General features: G+C 43.0%; 1 protein-coding gene across 14 annotated transcripts in view; it reads left to right on the forward strand.

The window, feature by feature from the left end:
• Positions 1–21563, forward strand: part of Fars2 (phenylalanyl-tRNA synthetase 2, mitochondrial) — a 509560-nt gene that overhangs the window by 373947 nt on the left and 114050 nt on the right. Inside the window, exon 9 of one of the 14 annotated variants that reach the window (XM_048799744.1) lies at positions 18092–18291. The exons of the other annotated variants lie outside the window; for them this stretch is intronic. Coding sequence (XP_048655701.1) covers positions 18092–18230 — 139 coding nt within the window. The 3' untranslated portion in view covers positions 18231–18291. Of the gene's footprint in view, positions 1–18091; positions 18292–21563 lie in introns of those variants that run through there. 14 annotated transcript variants of the gene reach the window in all.

A 21563-nucleotide genomic window follows, 5' to 3' on the forward strand; every position in this document is an offset into this window, starting at 1 on the left:
GATATGCGTTCATCTGGGAATCATGTCAGACATATTCAGAACACCTTTGGAAATTTTCAGAAATAAGAAATAGATTCCTCTTGCCTCAATAGAGGAAGAACCTTTGCCTTTGCCCATTTGCATGTACACTCTGTAGAAATTCTCTGGTGCTGGGAAAGGCTACATTCTGTTGTAAATTGAAAACCCAACCTACCTTCCTCTCTTCTTTAAGCCATATGTGTTTTTTTATGTACAAGTGGGTCAGATAAGAACAGTGCCTAGGGAAGACTCTTGACATGTAGTTATGGGAAAGGCGTTACATTGTGCTCTTTGACTAACTCACAAGGCCCTCTTTCAGAACCCATTGAAGATGGGGCCAATGCCCTGTGTCTGGGTGCATGTAGCTGCCCATCTACCCCTTCAGGTCCTCTAGCTTGGAAGCTGGAGCTCTTTGAGAAATCACCTTTCTTCCCCTGGCTTCAGAACATTAGTGCCCTAAGTGAGTCCCGTACTTCCCCTAATATAAATTGTCTCTTTAATAAATTATTAACTTGTATGGTAAGTGTCTGAATAAATTATTTTAACTAGGCTCCATTTTGCTATGCCTGCTCCATTATTGAACTAAGTTTTGTGGTGTGGTTTAAGACAGGGTCTCACTGTTGCCCAGGCTGGTCTTGAACTCCAGGGTTCCTATGATCCTCTGTCTCAGCTTCCCAAGTAGCTGGGACCCTGTTAAGTTTTTAAAGATTATATGTCCAAGATAATGTTACGCTTTTTCATGGGCATCTTTCAGTTTCCTTTTTGCCATGTCATCTGAGGGCATTTTTCTAAGGTGTGTTCATGCACATGCATGTCGGCACACATGCACGCACACACACTATTGATTGCCTGTTCTGTGTGAAGTACTCTTATGTACTGGCACAGTGGAAGACCCTGGCTCAGCAAGTCTAACTTACAGGCCTGAGGTCACCCAGCTAATATATGGTCATGGCAGGACCTAAAAGGCAGCAGATCTGTCTTTTCTTCACATCCTATAGAACAACCAAATTAAATCTTGCCCCCCCCCCACACACACACACACAACCCCAGTGAAGCACTTGGATCTTACCCAAGTTGGTGTAAGAGACCTAAGGCTGGGCTGCTCACATGGCTGTTGTGCCACCCACCCACCTCACCTTGCTCCCAGTACAGGTGGGGACGAGGCCACCTTCTCCTTATACTGTGAGAACAGTAAACAAGTATTTCGGGAGAGTATCCTGATTTTCAAAACCCACTGATTTCTTTTGGTGCACCTCTCACTCACAGTGGTATGTCGTCATGGAATCCCAGAGAGGAAGGCGCAGCACCAGGTTCAGTGCAGAAGGGTCTCTCCTGTGGGTCCTCTGGGTTCGTGGAGCTTCCATTGTATTTTGGGCATTGGTGGTTCAAACTGAAGCCCCTTCCCACATGCATCCCCCTTGATGCCAAATGTGGTAATGAAATTCAGGATTGATGTTGTCTCAGTGAACAAATATGAAAGATGAGAACTTAGCCGTAAATAAGAATGAAATTATGGCATTTGCTAGTAAATGGATGGAATTGGAGAATATCATGCTAAATGAAATAAGCCAAAGTCAAAAAACCAGAGGCAGAATGTACTCTCTGATATGTGGATGCCAACCCACAACAAAGGAGGAGAAGATAAGAAGTTCACTGGGCTAGACAAAGGAGAATGAAGAGAAGGGAGGAGGTGGTAATAGGAAAGGCAGTGGAAGGAATTGGACATGACTTTTCCATTCTCATATGTAAATACATGACGAATGCCAATCCATATCATGTACAACCACAATAATAGGATCCTAATTGGAACAAGTTATACTTATTCTATGTATGTATAATATTTCAAAATATACTCTGCTGTCATGTAAAAATATAATAAAAGAAAAATAAATAAAAGATGAGTACCTACCCAAAATGGGTATCTGTGATTTACCACACATACCATGAATGGGGTGTCAAAGAGGCTACTGGACAAATAACTTCACGATGTAGCTTAAAGCTACTTTCTTTAAGATTCAAGATGTAGCTTAAATCTTCCATGATACCCCTGTCTTCCAGGGAGAGTGATTTGTCCTTGGTGTTCCCTGTACCTACATATAGGTCCATGAGAAAGCCACTGATTGGTAGGATACTACTTGCTGTTTTCATGTCCCCCTCACCAGACTATAAACCCCCTGTGGACAGGAAATCTGTTGCTATATTATCTTTGGTGTTTGCCATAATAATTGGACAATTAGTAAATATTCTCTGATGAATAAAATCCCCTGGCCTTTCACTAATATGTATATGTGTATGTGCTGGGTGTTCCTATATGTGGGCATGTGTGCCTATGTGTTCACACGTTGTAATACACACAGTTCTTACTGGTCATTTTAGACATGCAGTTTATCATTTGGAAGAGAATACATTTATTATTACTGTTATGGTTTAGATGTGAGCTATTCCCCAAAAGATTATGTGTGAGACAGTGCAAGAAAGTTTAGAGGCAAAATGATCGGGTTATGAGAGCCTAAACCCAATCAGTGAATTAATCCCCTGACAGGGGTTAACTGAGTGGTAACTGTAGGCTGGTAGGGTGTGGCTGGAGAAGGTGGGTCACTGGAGGGATGTCTTTGGGGTATATATTTGGTGAGCTGAACTTAGTCTCTCTCTACTTGCTGGTGTGATGTCTTGAGCCACTTCCTGCCACCACACTCTTCCACCACAATGTTATGTCTCACCTCAAACCCTGAGGAATGGAGCCTGCTGTGTATGAACTGAGACCCCTGGAACCATGAGCCCCCAAATAATCTTTTTCTCCCCTGAAATTGTTCTTGTCAGGTGTTTTAGTCACAGCAGCAAAAATGCTGACTAACATAAGCACTATAAATGTAAAATGGTAGAGACTTAAGCTTGAGTTCCATTGATCCAGGACAATCCGTGAGAAGTACTCTTCTGAATACTGTAAATCCCTGATACGACATTTTTTTTAAAAGTTACTCTTCCATTGCTTAAGCTTTCTGATTGCATGAATTAAGAACTAATGGTAGCTTCCTCCAAGGCAAAACTTTACTCTGAAATAAAAAAATCTCAACGTTCAAGCCTTTTGGAATGTCTTATGTTATTCTCTCCTCATCTGAAGCAGTAGATATTATAACACATCCTGTCTTTCCCCCTGCATGTGGAATCTAACCCAGCACCTCAGGAAGAATGGAAGATTTTTTTTTTGAAATGCCAAAAAAAAAAAAAGAAGAAGAAGAAGGAAAATGGAGCTTCCTCACGTGCATCTCACCCAGCTTCTGCTGCAGACCTTGGATGCCTGCTCTCCAGCATTAGATAAGAGAAAAATGTGCGCAGCCATAAACCCTGGGAGAAAAGGACACATCTGAAATACTTTGTTCTGAATAGATGCTCATCATGCTAAGAGTCCAGCACCCTCACAGGCAGGCATGGAGAGGTGGTACCTGTTGAGCCAACTCACTGGAGCCCTCAAGCTCTCCTCTACCCACTTGTTGTGTAAAAGTTCCTACTGGGTCCTGATGCCCCAGGGTCTGGCAGCTTCTATGAGGCGTATCTATGCTGACAGTGGTTGGGTCTGTCCCCAGAGCACAGGCACCTGGCCTCATACCATGATGAACACAGCCTCACACCATCCACAGAGATGAATGAGACTGAAGAAAATAATAGCTAGGGTTCAGAGCATGCGCTTTAGGAAGCTGCTTGATTAGGAAATTTTTTTCCAGAAATATTTACTTGAGATTAATTAAGGAAGTAAATGGCTCCATATTATTAAAAAACAACAACAACCAAAAAACCCTCTTAATTCCCCTAGGATCTATCTTCACATACACACAAATTTTGTTCCCAAAGGAAGGAGCAAATACATATGGGCAAAACAAAGGACTGAGATAATATCCAGCTTTGATCAAAACGCCCTGTTATGGCGTTCCTTCTGAAAATGACTTCTAATCAATGAGCACTGCCACAGTGCACCAGGGATAATTACCTTACACGTGTCTCCCTCTAAGCTGTGATTAGAAACAAGATGTGAGATCAGAGGGGCATAAAACGAAAATAAGAAGGAAAAAAAATCTCGAAGAGGAGCTGAGATGTGTGGGCTGCGGGATATTTAATAAGCACAGAGACTTGCTCCAGGTGGTGAGGTTCCTATCTCCACTCTCGGTAAACATTTCCTCCCTGCTTCAGCATCACTGATGGGATTAGCAGGGATGTTAAGGTAGCTTATCAGATGCTGCTCTGGATCCAAAGACAGGGCATGGGCAGGAACTGGGAGGTGTTCTGAACCAGAGGTGGGTTTGGGAAGCTGAACCTTCTCACCAAAAGTTGCTTTTCCCTAGTGGTTGGGAGCTAATTTTCAAGCATGGGCTGCTTGCAGAAGTCTGCCAACATCAGCAGTAGTTGAACCTGGACTTCACTAGTCCTGAGAAGACACCAGGATGTTGGCAAAGGGAATAAAAGACAGGATAATTCTACCAACAACAGAAAAATGTTTGAGGGGAAGCTAGGTCAGGTGTGTGGCCATGAAGACCACTGGGTCTCTCGAGGATGGGGGCAGGTTTGCTGGGCATTTACTGTACCCAGGAGAAAGAGTTGCCAGACTCCTGAGAATATGGAATGAAAGTGTAATGGGAACTCCCACACACCGAGAGGCAAGAGATGTTCATTATCCTTCCGTGAGGCCACACCAGAGAGAGGTCGTTATCTTCATTTCACTGTAAGACAAAGCTCCCTCCTTATGGAAGGAACCCTGGAACATGTCCCTTCCTTCCCTTGAGAGCTATCTTTCCTGTGTATTTTTTGGTTTGTTTTGTTGTATGTGAGTTTGGTTGGTTGGTTTGGTTTTTTTTCTGGTGCTGGGTATTGAACCCAAGGCCTCATACATGCTAGGCAAGCATTCTGTCACTGAGTTATACTCCCAGCCCTATCGGTTCCCTTTAACCGTGTCTTCAGACAGCTGAAAGAATGCCAGCAAATTCTGTTCATGTGATCTTAAAAGCTCCCTGTGAGCACCTTTAGTCATGTGATTCCCTTGAAAGTATCCTTGCTTGGTGATGCTCCCCCCCCCCAGACAAACTCAGAGGCTCTAACGCTTGATCTGCCTGTTCTAAATTCAGTATCAGCGGCTGCTTGCTTTTCTTACCATGTTCCTAAAGCTTTGCCTTTATTCCTACTCCCAGTAGGTAAAGATAACAGTTTTTAACATCCTTATCCTCTGCAAAAAGATTGAGTGAAGCTAAAATGAGTGGTAGCTTATTACAGTGGTCCTTCCCGAATATGTTTACAAATGTGAATAGCTATCCACTGAGAGCTCACCTAAATGTAACCTAGAAAATAGACAGACGAACTCCATAGTGGACTCAGGTCAGATGATTCTGAAGAAGTGATATTTAGGCACAGAACTGCACCTTATTGAACATCTGTGCTTTGAAAGCTGAGTAGCACCGCTGGGTTGAGTCCCTCCCTGCCTTGAGGTGGTTTTCACCCATCAGTAAATATTAGCTACCTCAGAAACAACAAATGACAGACAGTCGGCCTCTGGGGTAAAATTAGGGACTGGGCAGGGAGCATTTACCTGCATGCAGGCAGAATTAAAGCAGCCAGACCTTGCTCCTAGTGCCCAAGGAGGAATTTGGCCCAGGCTCTGGGCCAGTGCATCTGTTGTTACTTTAAATTTATTCAATTAGAGTCACAAGCAAAGTGAATTGAGCTGTGTGGTTGATTTGAATATTACCTTGGAAGAGAGTGTAAAGAGATTAACAAATCCTAAGGGACCAGGGACAAGTGCCAGGCTCCTCTCCTGTCCCCACACTCAGGCTGGGTTTTACAGATTCATTTAGGAATGACGAGAATAAAAGCCCAAGAGCAGATATATACCTTTTGTTCAATGCCACGTAGCCATTTTCTTGCTTCACCATGGTCTGAAATTTCGCGCGCATGTGTGTGTGTGTGTGTGTGTGTGTGTGTGTGCGTGTGTGTACGTGTACTGCAACAAAATAAAGCCAGTGTGTGTGGAGGCTGTTAGGCTACAGAAGGGGGCCCTGCCTGAGATCTGGGGGGTTGGTCTGTTTGAATCATACCTTTGTCTTGGTAAATGTGTGGTCTGGCACAGTCGGCTGCATGCAATTGATCTGGTGATGCACAAAATTGGGACAGATGAAATATTGCCAATAATTGCAAAGGCCTCATATGTTTCCAGAGTCTGTAGGATAAATAAACCATGCACTTAAACAAAGAACCTCCTCAGCTTTGCCATTTTAATGCCACGTGGCAATTGGATATCTCACACTCCATTCAAAGAATGAAGCATTTTTACGGGTTTTTAACTCATAGCTTAAGGGATGAGCCTAATGCCAAGGACCATCCTGTTTTCTGGATTGAACTGGCACGGTCCAGTATGAGTCTGTCATGGTTAAGATGATGATGAGTGTTCTGGTAGCATAAGCAGCCAGAATTTAGGGGACAGAGGGGGAGCAGCAGGGAGATACAGGGTAAAGATGGTAAGGTTTTCTTGGGGTTCCTGAGTCCTTCACTTTGACTTTTGAGTGATATTCTTGATCCCATGGCCTCTCACTGTTATGATGCTGCCCCTGTATGCAGGATATAAGATTGCATCTAAAATTAGGTTAGAGAAGAACATGTCCAGGTGGCAGTTGGCTCCACCACTAACCAGCTAAGTGACCTTGGACAAGACATTTATTCTCTGTGAACCTCCTTCCCCCCTGCTCGGTGATGGGGCTGAGATCATATGGTATCGTGGTCCACTCCAGCATGACCAGTCTGGTCTCTGCTCCATGGTCTTGGACTTAAGTCAGCAGCCCCTCCATTCCAGAAAAGTAAGGGATTTTAAAGAGAATGCCTAGTGGTTTTTGAAGTGTGAACTGTTTACTATGACAGATTTTTCTGAGCTCCTTGTATATATTTTCATCAGAGCATACCTGGGGAGGAGAGACAGATCCCCATATAACTCATTTGCTTGTATTAGCCCGACTACTTTGAGATTTCTAGAAGCAGAAAAATGAAAACACCTGCCTGAATGCATCTTTGGATTCATCCATGTGCTATATTCTTCACCTCTGGTTAGTGAGGTAGAGTTGTTCCGTGTTGCTGGCTGCTGTTTCGCTAGAGAGGTTCTTTACCTTCTTCCCATTTCAAGTAGTGAGACTGACATTGGGCCTTTTACTGCCTCCTCCCTTCTTCCCTTTCTTCCTGGTGGGGACCAGGGCTTATTCATATCTATCCCTTTAATATAGATAACATTTGGCACATTGTAGATAATCAGAATATGTTTGACAATTGCATTGGTCCAAAAACTAGGCCAAGAAGATGAGAAGGAAGACATGGAATTAAAACTGGTACTTAACATAATCAACTATGTTCTCAAAATGAAGTTTGAATCAATATTGTAAGCTAGGGAAGATGGAGTGCACACACAGCCTGCACCCAGAAAATATGGTTCCTGCACACATGTGGGCTAGCCTTATCCAAAATGTGGGTGAATTATCACCTGTGATTTCTGTGTTGTCGTGGAAATGTGGAGCTTATTCTGTGTAACTCTCCCAAATCACTGCTTCCTTCATCCAGAAAGTGAGAGAAGCTTGTCCTTTATACTTTAAGCAGCGCCCCTTGAATTCAGCAGAACAGAATAGGTTTAAAATAAAGCATGATGTTTGCCTGCAGAAGGGTCACATGGGAAAGAATAAGGATTAAATGCAAATACATGCTCCAACTTCCCCCAAATAATCAATGAATGATTCCACACACCTTTTGATCCAGACAACCTTCTGGATTCTTCCCCTCTTCTGACTCCCTCAGGCTGTGTGTGATGTAAAGGTCAAGCCTCAGAGTCCAGGCTTGAAGCCCAGCTCCTGCATTCACTTGCTGTTATTTTAATCTCTCTGTGCCTCAGTTTCCTATTTTGCAAAATGGAGGTGATAATATTTTCTGCATGCAGATTGTTTGGGAAATTAAATGAATTAATGTATATATACTAGTACTAGGCACTCCGCCTTCTGGTCTCAACAACACTTACATTTCTCATTGTAAACAGATATATTGTTGTTTGATCTGTCTGTACAGATCAAAGAAGTACCCTCTGAGAAAGTCAGATACTCCCAATGTGAGTGAATTCTTCCCAGTTGAGCGCTATAACCTGCCATCCCTCTTAAGGCCAACTTGCAGATATCAGTGTCCCTTCAAATTTGAGAGGCAGAATCCATGTCTTCATTGGAGCCCTCAGTCACTGCTCTTGCTTGCTGGCAAGATCACCAGGCTCCCCACCCCCAGTCTGTGTCATCTATGTCCCAGCTCCAATTTCCAGTCCCCCATTTCAGCTGCCTTTGGGCAGCTGGCTCCTTTCCCTACCCAGAGAGCTCTAGGTGGGACTCTTTGTGTCCTGAGTGGGACATAGCCTTTCTCTCCCCTGTGGCTCCAATCCATTCATTCTGGGGTGAAGGGGTCCTGGACCCAGGGCATCTAGGTGTGCGTCCCTCTGTGGCTCCCTTTTAATGAGCATCAGAGCTCCTTCACCTTCTCTCTGATTCTTTCTTTTTTTTTTCTTTTGACCTCTTTTTTCTCACCCCCTCTTACTCTGTATCTTTCAAAGAATTCAAATCCAAGGGCTAGATTTTTTTTTTCAATCCAGCTCACTTCATTTGAAGTGCTGTATCATTCAAGTTCACTACTCCTTTTTTTAGTTTTCTATATAGAAATTTCTAGTCATATAAAAATATCATCTGTGTCTCGTTTCACTAGTGAGCACACTCCACAAAATAAGAATTTTGTCTCTCTGCTCATGCTGTATGGCCAGAGCATACCTGATGCCTGGCACCTCAAAGGCACTTAGCAAATAGTTGTTGAATGCAGAGATGCACATAACGCAGCATTGCCCTATATGTTTATGTCATCTGTAGGTCAGTTGTTAAGACTGGGATTTAGGAGCTTCTCATTATTCTGTTTTCACAGACTTAGTACAAAATATTTTTTAAAATTCACAGAGTATGCCTTTGGGTTTTCCAAAGGGTTAATTTTTCTAATTATCATGGTGCCTGATAAATCTCCTTGAATTAATGAGTCTTGCAAGAGTTATGGCTGATGTGGAAAGGTATAAAGTTAGCATCTGTTTGCTCTGTGCATATCTTTCTCGTCCATGCTGTACATATATTTTAAGGAACATTTCTTTGGGTGCTGTGTTTTTCTCTATTTATGTCTTTGCCATGAAAATATAAATAGATCATTTATCTCCGGTATCCTGAAAGTAGCTTGCATCATTTCGTTCTTTTAAACTTTTATATAACTCAAGTTTGTGTCCCCAGTACGCATCGTTTGGGAGTTCAGTGGTTGGGAACAACCCTGGAGACATTGAGGCCAGCTGCTAGTGACCCCAGAGGCCTGTGTTCAGGGCCAGGAACTGTGTGTGCTAACTGCTAGGGCTCCAGTCCCAGTTACACCACACAGGACAGCTGTGCTGTTTGCACTTCCTGGCACCAGGCCAGATATTATGTTTAATGTTTAACATGCAATATCTCACTAGAGAGATGACAACTCTATACCAAAGTGTCACAACTATTACTGTCTTAGAGATAAGAAAGTAAAGGCTTAGAGAACTTAAGTAATTGGACAAGGTCCACACAAGTAGTTACCAACAAAGTTTGGATTTGAGCCTCAGCCCCTGTGATTCTAGATCCTGTGATCCTCTCCACTGGGCTCTGCAGGGCCATCAATCTTGGGTGGGGATCCTCAGGACTAATAGAGCAGGTGCAGTCCAGGTTGCCCATGGGATGAAAGCAATGCCCATGGGTAAGTAAGGCCTGAAAGCATCCCTTTCCTTGCCTTTTTGGTAAAAAGATGGCAGACTTTTTTGACAAAGGAGTTTCTTAGATTTGCCACCAGTATTTTCATCACTAGGAATAATTACAATTAACAGATACATCATTGGGCAAGAAAGGAAAAGGGCCTCACTGTTAGGCCCATTTTTTTTTTTTTATGTTAGGGACTCTTTCAAACTGAGGTCAGAGACTGAGCCTGACTTTTTGGTAGGATTCATGGAGCAAAAGTTGACTGGTGTGTGTGTGGCGGCGGGGGAGTGCTCAGGAGAGGGCATGGAGTGGGGAAAGGTAGCAACAGTGGTCTGAGAGCTGCCACCTGTGTCTTTGTCCTAGTACTAATTTCCAACGGGGCACATCTTTCCTATTTGACTGCCTCGGGCAACTTGCAGATATCAATGTCCCTTCAAACTTGAGAGACAGAATCCATGTCTTCAGAGGAGTCCTCAGTCACTGCTCTTGCTCGCTGGCAAGATCATGCAATATCTCACTAAAAGAGATGACTTGAAAACAGATTGCCTCTAGAGAGTGACTGTGACAGGAGAGAGAAGGTGACTGCTGTCTTTCAGAGGCCCCCTGTTTCCCTGGAGAGAGAGCACACACGGAGGGAAAGGATTGAGCTTTAGGGTTAGGCTTTACAAGCTTCCGCCCTGGTCCTCAGTTTCCTTACCAGTGAGAAGTAAGATTGATAGACTTGATTAAAGGTGGCAGATGGAACATAAGCATTAGCCTCAGTTACTTTCAAGATGCATTAGGGTAAGGACTTTTTTCCTTTCAGACACAAATTAATTACAGACTCAGTGAAAGTGAGGGGAGACATCAGCAACATAATTTTGGAGGCTGAAAAGTGAATGGAGAAAGGTAACTACCTGAAACAGACCCCAGAAAGCTCAAGTCCAAGTTGGCAGTAGAGCAAGCCAAGAAGCAACTCAACTTAACCTATAGAACCCACTAAAAGATTCAGGAGTGAGTCCTTTCCTCTGAAAGGAGGAGTAAAGATACGGCTCACACAGGGCTGCCAATTAAATTGTGTTTGAGAAGCAGAACCCCAGATTTTCTCTGCAGTTATAGGTAGCTAATGGACCAAGATGTCTTTATCTAGAAGTCTGGAGATTTATTATAAAGCAAGATGTTTAATGAGAAGTTAGCAAGAGCAGATTCATGAAATAGAAGGTCCAGCACAAGAGAAAGGCCCAGGCCATCCCAAAGCACCTGTTGCACATAGTCATCTCAGGGTGATCCATGCAGGTTGGAGCACATCAGAAGGCATCAGCAGAGACTCCAGGAGGAGAAAATAATTCAATAATACCAAGTTACAGTCCTCAACACTTAATGTTTATTAAGTATTCAGAATGTGTCAGGCACAATTACAAACATTCCACGTTAAGGTTACAATCCTGTTAGTGCCCTATAAGGAAGATGATCATTATCTTAAAAAAACAAAAAGATGATGATTAAGGTACTTCATGCTTAATAATTTGCTCAAAATTGTATAGCTAGTAAGTGCCAAAACAGATCTAAACCCAGGCAGACCACACTAATAACCCCTACCTCATGCCATCCACCTTCCTTCCAATGGGAGAAATGAAGCAGATAAGAAATCAACCTGTGAATAAAACTAGAGGAAACAACAGGTTGTGTTGAAATGGAAAAGTGATCCTAGTCTGCTCTGTGGCTCAACAGGGAGCTGAGCTCATAGCAATGCCAATGGCATCTGACAGAAATCCAGCATGGTAGCTACCTGCAGAAGATGGAGCTTGTACATGGAAAGGTAAGGGGTGGGGGATAGAGGTGGGAAGGAGTCAGATGCTTGTCTTCCATAGTGAGGAGGTAACATATGCAGTCAGGTGCTACATAATGACATGTTATCAACAAGGGCCACTGCACATGTAAGACAATGATCCCATAAATTACGTCACCTAGAAGTCATGGCCATGTTAGTTTCTGTAATACACTCTGAATTATAAGTGACAAAACCACATAATGATATGCTTCTCAGAATGTATCCCAGTCATTAAACATCACATGACTATAATGCATGAAATGAAAACAAACCAAGAAGCAGCGATAAAAATATCTATATAAAAACACAATGATACCTACCCGAAGAGTCAAGTGGAGGACTTGAAAACAGATTGCCTCTAGAGAGTGGCTGTGACAGGAGAAAGAAGAGGACTGCTGTCTTTCAGAATAAACAGAATTATTTGACCCTTTAAATATGTGCAAATATAGCTCTGATAAACCCCAAAACTAAATTTTAGAAAGGAATAAATACCTTGCAGCACTGTTGTAAGATAAATTTGTTTTATCTGCTCAGGAACTCAGTAAATGTTAGTTTTCCTCCTTCCTTTTCTGTTCAAGGACAAGTTTGCATCCTAAGCAGAAATTACATTGCCTCTTAGAATTGCCCAGCTTCCCATCAGCCCGTCCATTTCTCGATTGCTAACATCCACCCAAAGAGAGAGAAGTAGGGAGATCAGTTGGCAGAGACCTTTGACGAGTACTTGTTAGCATCTGTGGGCCTTCTGGCATCTGATTGAGACACAGCCAGTGGCCAGACTCAGGGTGTTGCTAATGTGGTCAGAAGCACCTTCCTTGGTGATGGGATGGGCAGTAAATGGATCTGACCACTTTCTGAGGGTCGCGCATGCAGTTCCTCCTGACTGGTGATGGGTGAGCTGCCCCCAGATAGTCTGTAAGGAAATAAAGGCATCTGGATCTGAAAGGTGTCTGTTTAGCACCTCCAATTAGGGCAAGAGGCCAGTATCTTGAAAGGCAGAGTTTGGGGTGTGTATGTGTGTGTGTGTGTGTGTGTGTGTGTGTGTGTGAGAGAGAGAGAGAGAGAGAAAGTGTGCATATTTATAAAGTATGCCATATGCCATTTGTTCAATGCAATATGCCATTTTATTTTTAGCTCTTCTTCAAAGACAGAGAAACCCTATTAATTAGTAAATCTAGTCACCTATTCATATGCGTATATAGTTATGAATACATATGCATTAACCTCAAGTGTTTATGTGTTAATAAATTGATTTTAAAATGCTTTTCATTTCTGGCAGAACCTCAGACATTAATGAAGCATCTCTTATTATTTTAAAATATGGGTTGAGTGTCATTTATGCAAAATATTTGGGACCAAAAGTATTTTAGATTTTGGACTTTGGAATATTCGCATATACTTAATGAGGAATCTTGGTGGTAGAACCCAAGCCTAAATGTAAAATTTGTTTCATTTATACCTCATGCACAAGGATTGAAGGTAATTTTACACAGTATATTTAATTTACCTGTGTTTTGACTATGACTCATCATTTGAGGTTGGGTGTGGGATTTTCCACTTGTGGCTTTATGTTGGTGGTCAAAAAGTTTTGGATTTTGGAGCACTTGAGGTTTTAAATTAAAGATATTTTAAATGTAGTTCTTCCTATTATGTGGTAATTATATGAGTTTGGTTTCAGTATGTTAATATATTATAATCTGCTCAATTATACATTTGATCTTTTTTTTTGTAAACCCTATAGCTCCAAAAGAAAAAAATTGGGGAAAATATACGGATTCAAATTCACCAGTATTTATTGAGCACCTACTATAAGGAAGGCTTTGGGCTCATCAGAGTGGATTCAGTGATGAATTAGGGAGGCTCAACCCTGAGCTATTTTACAACTTATTTTGGAAGGAAATCACAAGAACTAAGTGACAGCAACACAGGTCTGATAAGAACCACACACGAGAGAAACATGCAGGCCCCTCCTGGGTCTCAGTGCAAAGAGGTCATTTCAAGGATCAAGAAAAGAGACAAATGAATTGAGCCCTGGGGGTTCACATTCTTGTAACTGTAAAGTCAACATGTCTCCAACCTCATTTACTCATTTGGCAACTGGAGTGCCTGGGCTGGGTCAGGGGTCCTCTGGACACTGATGCATCCATCAGTGAACAAAACCCAACCTGCCTTCATGGAGGGTACCAAAAGGATGTGGGAGAAGGATGCACTGCATCTCCTTTGCTCCGATTCTGTTTTGCTTTCCATGACCATTCAGACATTTCCTGTCACTGCGTGTGTGACGTTAACCTTTGAAAGGCTGGGCAGTTCCTGGCAGTCTTGGTGTTTGAGTGACATGAGTGCCATGTGAGAGTACAGTATTGGTAGTGCCCTGGGTTCTGCAGCAGCATCCACAAGTTCACAGAAGGGTGAGTAGCACCCTCAGATGGTGGCAGTTCCCACCCTGGCCCTCTGAGTCCAGTGCAGGCCCTCAGGCCTTAGATGAGCAAAAGGTGAAGACCTACTAAGAAAGCCAAGGCTGCCCAGCCCGTCCAGGTCAGGGGCAGGGGTGGGTCCGCCTGGACAGATCATGACATCCTTGCCTGGACCATGCTACTCTCCACACCCTACCCTGCTCCTGGCTTCTCAGCCAACCCTTCCCCAGTCCTCTGTTACAGGGTTAGCTGGCAGAAGTTTCAGAGAGATTAAATCAGAATTTTCTTAGGGTTGATATTTAAAATATTTATTCTAAATAGAAAGATGTTGTCAGGCTGATACATCCTTTGTGAATAACAGTTCAGACTGTATTAGTTAACAGAGGGTGAGGTACTAAGCCTTCCCTCTTAGGATTAACTGAATGTTCGGTAAGAATCATCATAACACCAAGAAACTTTTAGGACATTTAAAGACCTGAACCTCTGCAAGAGTAGAATTCTAGACCTCGTAAAACTGTGCAGAAGGCATTTGCACATTCCCTGTGCAGCATGTCAGAAGCCCCCTACTTCCTTGCCCCTGAGACCAGTCGGTTGGGTACAGTCTCAGCATCTGTCCTTTGGGGAAGTGGTGCTGTTGTAATTATGCCTTTCTCTGTGTGTTTGTAGCCAAAGTTTGTCATCTGTAAACGCAGTAGAACTTGAGTTCCCAGAATACAATTCGAGAAAGCTCTCTTTCCTTCATGTTTGAATAATCATCCTTTTCAACCTGATCCATTTTTTTTTTCCCATTTGTTTTTATGCCCAGGATCTCACGTCTCACTATATTGGGTAGTATTAGTTTCTTGTCACTGCTGTCGTAAATTACCTCAGACTTAGTGCTTAAAACAGCATACATTTGTCATCTTAACTCTGTGGAGTTCAGAAGTCTGAAATCCTTTTTCACTGGGCTAAAGTCATCAGGTCATTAGGGCCTCCTTCCTTCTGGAGACTGTAGGAGGGAATCCATGCACCAGCCTTTTCCAACATCTAGAAGTCACCTGCCCTCCTTGGCTTATGGCCCCTTCCTTGATGTGACTTCTGCTGATGGCATCATATGCCTCCTCTGACAGTGACTCTCTTACCTCCCTCTTACAGGGGTTCTCTGGATTATGTTGTGCCCCCACAGATAATCCTCATCTCTCCATCTTAACACAGCCACAGAGTCCCTTTTGCCATGTAAGGAAATATATTCACAGGTTTCATGGATTTGGATGTACATGTCTTTAGGGAACCATTCTTTGGCCTACTGCAGGAGCTGATTAAACATTTTTAAGTCAGCTAGCTATTTCTTTTCCCTTTCTCTCTCCCTAAGTATTATGAACTAGATTTTCAAAATATAAAAGTCTTAGAAAATTTCTGTCAGTTCTTTAAAATAGTTAAGGAGTGATTAAATCATCTTTGCAGTCGTTGTGGGTTATCATGAAAACTGGACTTGACTCCAGGTATTTTTGGATATACTCCTAGGGAGTTCTTAACATTCTAGAAGAATCAGTATCACTCTTTCTCCTGGGAGTCTCCTTATGTTTCCACATAACATGGACCACCACAAGGAGGGTGTCCCAGTGTGGTTGCAGTTTTGTATTCTTGCCTCCCAGGTCCCCAACCCTGGAGCTCCCATTTGTGCCAGTGGCATCACTGAACCTTCCTGTGAACACCATGATACCTCTCTCACATGTAGCCTCTGTAACTGGCTCCCATCTCTCATCTGCTGAACCATCAGGTGGACTCGCTTGTTGGAGGTGTTTGTAGATATGAGGAAGGAAACTGGGTGTAGAACATGCTTTAGCTTTAGTGTTCAGTCTCCGTTTTCACATTCTGATACTTGCCCACTCCCCAGAGCAATGACGTTTTTGAACAAATCCTAGACCAGTAGCAAGCTGCTCCTTAACCTTGTTCTCTGAGATAACTGTAGGAAACTCTACCGGTGAGAATGAAAGACCTGTGAATGGCAGATCACATTGTATATGTCACGGTGGTCCAGTGAATGTCACATGATTGGTTTTTCACAGGTACTTTAATATTACATAGATACCTTGCAGATATGAAATATTACATATTATTATGGTTTAGATATCAGGTATCCTCCAAAAGCTCGTGTGTGAGACAATGCAAGAAAGTTTTAGAGGTGAAATGATTGGGTTATGAGAACCTTAACCCAATCAGTGAATTAACCCAATCCCCTGATTAACTGGGCAGTAACTATAAACAGGCAGGGTATAGCTGGAGGAGGTGGGTCATCAGAGAGTGCCTTTGGGGAATATATTTTGTCCTTGGGGAGAGGAGAAGTCTGTTTCTGCTTCCTGGTGGCCACTTCCTGAGTCACTTTCCTCCACCACACTCCTCCACCACACTCCTCCACCATGATGTTCTGCCTTACCTCGAGCACAGAGCAATAGCGTCGGCACAAATAAATATTCCTCCTCTGAAATTGATCTTGTCAGGTCTTTTGTTCATGGCAGCAAAAAAGCTGACAAACACACACACACACACACACACACACACACATATATGAATGATGTGTCTGTACATTGCATGTTATTTAATTGTACATAAAAACCTTGAGAATTCTTTTCAGATGTTATCTCTTTGTTCCCTTTATGAGGGGTGAATGCCATTTAATACTGTTGCACTATACTCCCTCACAGCTTGGAATCCTGATTCCTTTATCTTTTAAGATGGAAGTCTTTATCTAATGAGGGCTATGGTCTTAAATCCCTCTGCATGAACACAGATTAAGAATCACTTGGTGCAATGAAGGCATCTCTTCCACTTTGCTGCACGGATCAGGTTGCTTGATCAGGCTTAGAATACGAAATGGCATGGAAGATCAGATGTGGGGAATCATTTAAATATTTGCCCTCCTTTTCCAAGATCACTGACATTCACTTAATCTGGGACCCAGGGGCTTTCACCATTAGGGGATGGGAAGGTCCCATCTGGTCCCTGAAGTCTGTGGTTCTAACACCCTCTTTTCTTGGTAAGTGGGGCTCTGACTTCAAAGGCCTTGACTTGTCAGTGCTCCCCTGGAATCTGTATGGATTTAGCTCTATAAAACTTGTATTGCATTCTTGGTCTTAAAAGAAGACAATACTAAACGGGAAAACAGAACCATTTTAAAAAATTGATATTCAGTTTTGTACCTCTTGGTTTCCAACAACAGTTTCTGCTGCGGTCAGTAGTTCATGAAGGAGCAGTATTGAATCCTGGTTGCATGTGTGGACTGCATAGGCTCAAGCCTTGGTTCTACCATTTTCTTGCCATGTTTCTGTGGACAGGTTACTTAACATCAGCTTTCACCTCTGTGAGTGGGGAGTGATAAGAGACAATGCCTTCCTCATAGTTACTGTGAAGAATACATAAAATTGCACATCAGAAGCACTTTGTGCCAGGCTCAATATGTGTTGGTTGTTGTTCCTGTTATTGTGCTCATGGCCTTTCCATTACTGTGACAAAACACCCAAGATAATCTACGTAAAAGAGGAAAGGTTCATTAGGTTCATGGTTTCAGAGATCTCGATCCATGGTCTCTTGGCCCTGTTACTTTGGGCCTATAGCCATACAATATATCATAACCAGGGACACATGGCAGAATAGACCTGTTCACCTCGTAGTGTTCAAGAAGCAAAGAAAGAGACAGGAAGGGGCTGTGGTTCCAATATCCTCTTCAAGGGGACACTCCCAGTGACCTGACTTCCTCCCATGAGGCCCCCCTTCCTAAAGGTTCCACCACCTACCTATTAGCCCCAGATCTAGGAATTAAGTCTTCAACACATGGGCCTGTGGGGAACACTTCCAAACCATAGCATTATTGTCATTTCTTGGCAGAGATTGGAAGTATCATCACATCTTTCAAAGGTTTTCATCCCCAATAGTTAAGACCAAAAAAAGAAGTATATGACTTTGAGTTACTCATTGTGTTTTTCTGGGTTCTCGGTCATGAGCATATACTAGTGCACACTCTGTTATACATTCCTATGCCTCAACTCCAGGATCTACTCATAAACTTGCTTCTTTAACAGGTCATATTTCACAGCATTGTACCATCATAGCCATAAGGACAACTGTACTGGATCAATGATAGGAAGCCACCAAGAATTTTCCATTCAAAGACTGATGTTTTCAAGAGTACAATTGATTGTTAGCAAAATATATGACTGAATTTCTGCCATAGAAAGTTAATGAAAAATTGTTCTGTGAATGGATAATTATGAATGTAATGCATTCCACTATTGTCATGTATGTAAGAAATTTTTTAAAAAAATTTAAATTTTTAAAAAATAAATAAAAAAGAAATTTTCAAGGAGACAAATTTTAGGAGAAATAGAGCATGTTCCTCCAAGTATAAACAAAGTTATTAGATAATTATAAGTTCATAACCAATTGTTTCATCATCCTTTCCATAGACTCCCATGATATATGTCCATATCCAATTTCAGATTTTGGCTCTATTTTGTTGGAATTCCTGTCTCCATAGCTGCCAGGCTACTTACCACTGATGCTCCTTTGCCCCTGTGTTTCACCAGCTGATGTCCACAGTGCTTTGTCATGTAGTGGGAAATTCTGTGCAAAACCCCATGTTAGAGTAGTTGCTTCTTTACCAGAATCCTTCTCAACAACGCATGAAATGGTTGAGTGTGTGTGTGTGTGTGTGTGTGTGTGTGTGTGTGTGTATGTGTGTGTGAGGGAGAGAGAGAGAGATATCAGTGTAGTTGTTTAAGCCCTGGCTGTTCCCTCATTTTTCTCTGCTCATTCAAATTGTTAAGAATGAACACATCAAATGTTAGAATTGAAAGATCTAGGAAGTCTTTTAGTCCTACTGTCTCATTTCAAGTCCAGAGAGATGAGACTTTTCCAGCCACAATTAACCCAGCTGGTTAGTGTAAGAGCTGGGAATAGACTTTGATTCACTGGTAACTGAGAAGGAAGAGAACTCACATTTTCTTTGCACTGGACAAATAAGGTACTACTATCCCTATGGAACTCACAGTTCAGTGAGATGACAGTCAGGTGAGCAGAGAATTACAGACCTGTCTTCCATTCCCCAGCCCATTACTTGTATCCCTACACTGGAGTGAAGGGGGAATAAATATTTGGTAGATATTATTTCAGATTCTTGTGCATTCACACAGTTGTAAAGTGAACCACTTTTGGTTTTGATGCCTGTCTGTTCATTTATCTGTTTCTATCTATGAGCCGTTCATCAGAAAACACTTATGATTGCCTGAGCCATGCTGGACACCAGGGTCACTTTGATGCTACATACTGGAGGTGGGGGTGAGAATCATGGTTCTTCCTTTCAAGTAATTTATGGTCTAGCTGAAGGAGATGGACATATAAAGAACAAGGCATAAAGATGCCATAAAGGAACTGTGATATAAATATGACAAGGCACAGTTTTTTTCCTGCTAAATCCTCTCAGAGTTTTCATGGATCTTTCATGTGTTAGTTCATGGAATGAACTTTCACATTCACTTTCCCAGGGGCATTTACATTTTAAAGCAAGTTATAAATCCAGTTTTACCTCCTTCTTGTCTCCTCCTGCTTTCACTTTCCTTCCTCTTAGGTTGGAGAATGTGTCCCAAATGTGTCATTTCTGAAAGCAGTCCTGCTGGCAGACCCAGTTTTTGTGCCCCAGGATGGAGCACAGAGGGAATACCTCTCAGCAAGCCCGCACTCCCGAGGGCACAGTCTTTTATTCATTCCTTCATTCATGCATTTGTTCATCTGTTCAGTCCTCTGAATGCTGAGTGTCAGCTCTGTAGATACAATGGAAGGCAAAGACAAGCATGGTTAAGCTTACGGTCTAGACTAGAGGGAGATACTAACTTTAATGAAATAACACATAGAAATGTGGCATGACAACTGGGAAAGTGTTTTCACCATGATGCTTTATGAACAGGCAGCAGTGGAGTTGAGGTTGAAATGTGAGGTGGGGAGACGAGAGCCTTCAGAGCTGAGGAGCAGTCTGAAGAAGGCTCTCTAGCAGGAAGAAGGTTGATGCATCAGAGGCCTTCAAAGAAGGCCAGTGTAGCAGGAAGAAGAGGGAACACGGCAATGAGGTTGAAGAGATGGTTAAGACCAAACCATACTGGGCCTTGCAGACTACCTAAGTATCTTTCTTTTTATCCAGTCAATAAAAAGCCCCTGAAATGTTTGAGGCAAGGAATGTGTGTTAGTCAGCTTTCCATGGCTGTAACAAAATACCTGAGATAATAAACTTACAAGGAGGAAAGGTTTATTTTGGCTCATACATCAGAGGCTTTATCTATTGTAGCTTCAGGCATTTGAGCCTGTGGTGAGGCAGAGCATCACAGTGGAGAACATGTGGTAGAGGAAGCTGCTTACCTACAGGGAAGCAAAGAGAGAGACAAGAAGGGGCCAGGGTCCTCATCTCCCCTGCAAGGGCATACCCCAGTGACCTAAATTCCCACTAGGCCCCAACTCTTAATAGTTCCTCCACCTCCCAAACAGCAGCATCACAGACTAGGGACCAGGCCTTTAATACTTGTGCTTTAAGTGGACATATATCCAAACTGTAGCAGGATGTGACGTGATCAAATGTGGCTTTTAAAACAATGGCTCTGGCTGCTCTGTGGAGAAGAGATTCAAGGGCTGCAGGACCAGGAGGAGGCCACTGCAGAGATGCAACTCAGACGAAGTGAGGTAGTGAGAAGATGAAGCTAAGTCAACAGATCCCAAGGTAAACTCAAGCAAGCTTTTCCAGACTTGCTACTGGGTGGAACCTGAGAGATGGCCAAGTGTCGACAGTGGGACTGAATGGATGGTGCGGCCATTCAGTGATAAAAGGACACAACTGGCTGAGACTTGGGTTTGAACACATTGACCTTGAGGCTTAATAGAATCCTGAAGTCAGCATGTTGCACAGACAGGATGGAATCATTTGGAGCTTGTGGGAGGTCTGGAGACTGGCATATAAATTTGTCTATAACTGAGCATGGAGAAGACGGGCTGGAAAGCATGGAGAGGAAAGAGCAAAGGGCCTTGGGGGTCTTGACAAACCTGAGTATGTAGTGGCAGGTAGAGGACGATAGGCCTGAAGGGAACGTGGGGGAGCCATGGAGGTGAGACGGTGTCAAGACATGAGTTACAGAAGCCAGGGCGACAGTGGGCTTCAAGACAATGTGCGTGCTATGGAATGCCCCCCAAAGGCTCAATGCATTGGAGTCTCTGTCCCAGTTTTGGTGGTGCTACTGGGAGGTGGTGCAGACTCCAGGAGGTGAGGCCTAGTTGGAAGAGGTGGGTCCCCGGAAGCCTTCCTTTGAGGAATGTATCTTGTCCCCAGCTCCTTCCAGCCCACCTCTCTCCCTCCCTGCTTCCTGGCCACCATGAATCAGTGGCCTTTCTTGCTCCGACATGGCCGCCTACCATGATGTGCCAGGCCAGACAGTGGAGCCCAGCGACCAGGGACTGAAACCAGGAGCCAAAGGCAATCTTTCCTCCCCTGAGTTGTTTTTTATCAGATATTTTTTA

Source organism: Marmota marmota, unplaced genomic scaffold, assembly GCF_001458135.2.
Source record: "Marmota marmota marmota unplaced genomic scaffold, marMar, whole genome shotgun sequence".
Taxonomy (NCBI): domain Eukaryota; kingdom Metazoa; phylum Chordata; class Mammalia; order Rodentia; family Sciuridae; genus Marmota; species Marmota marmota.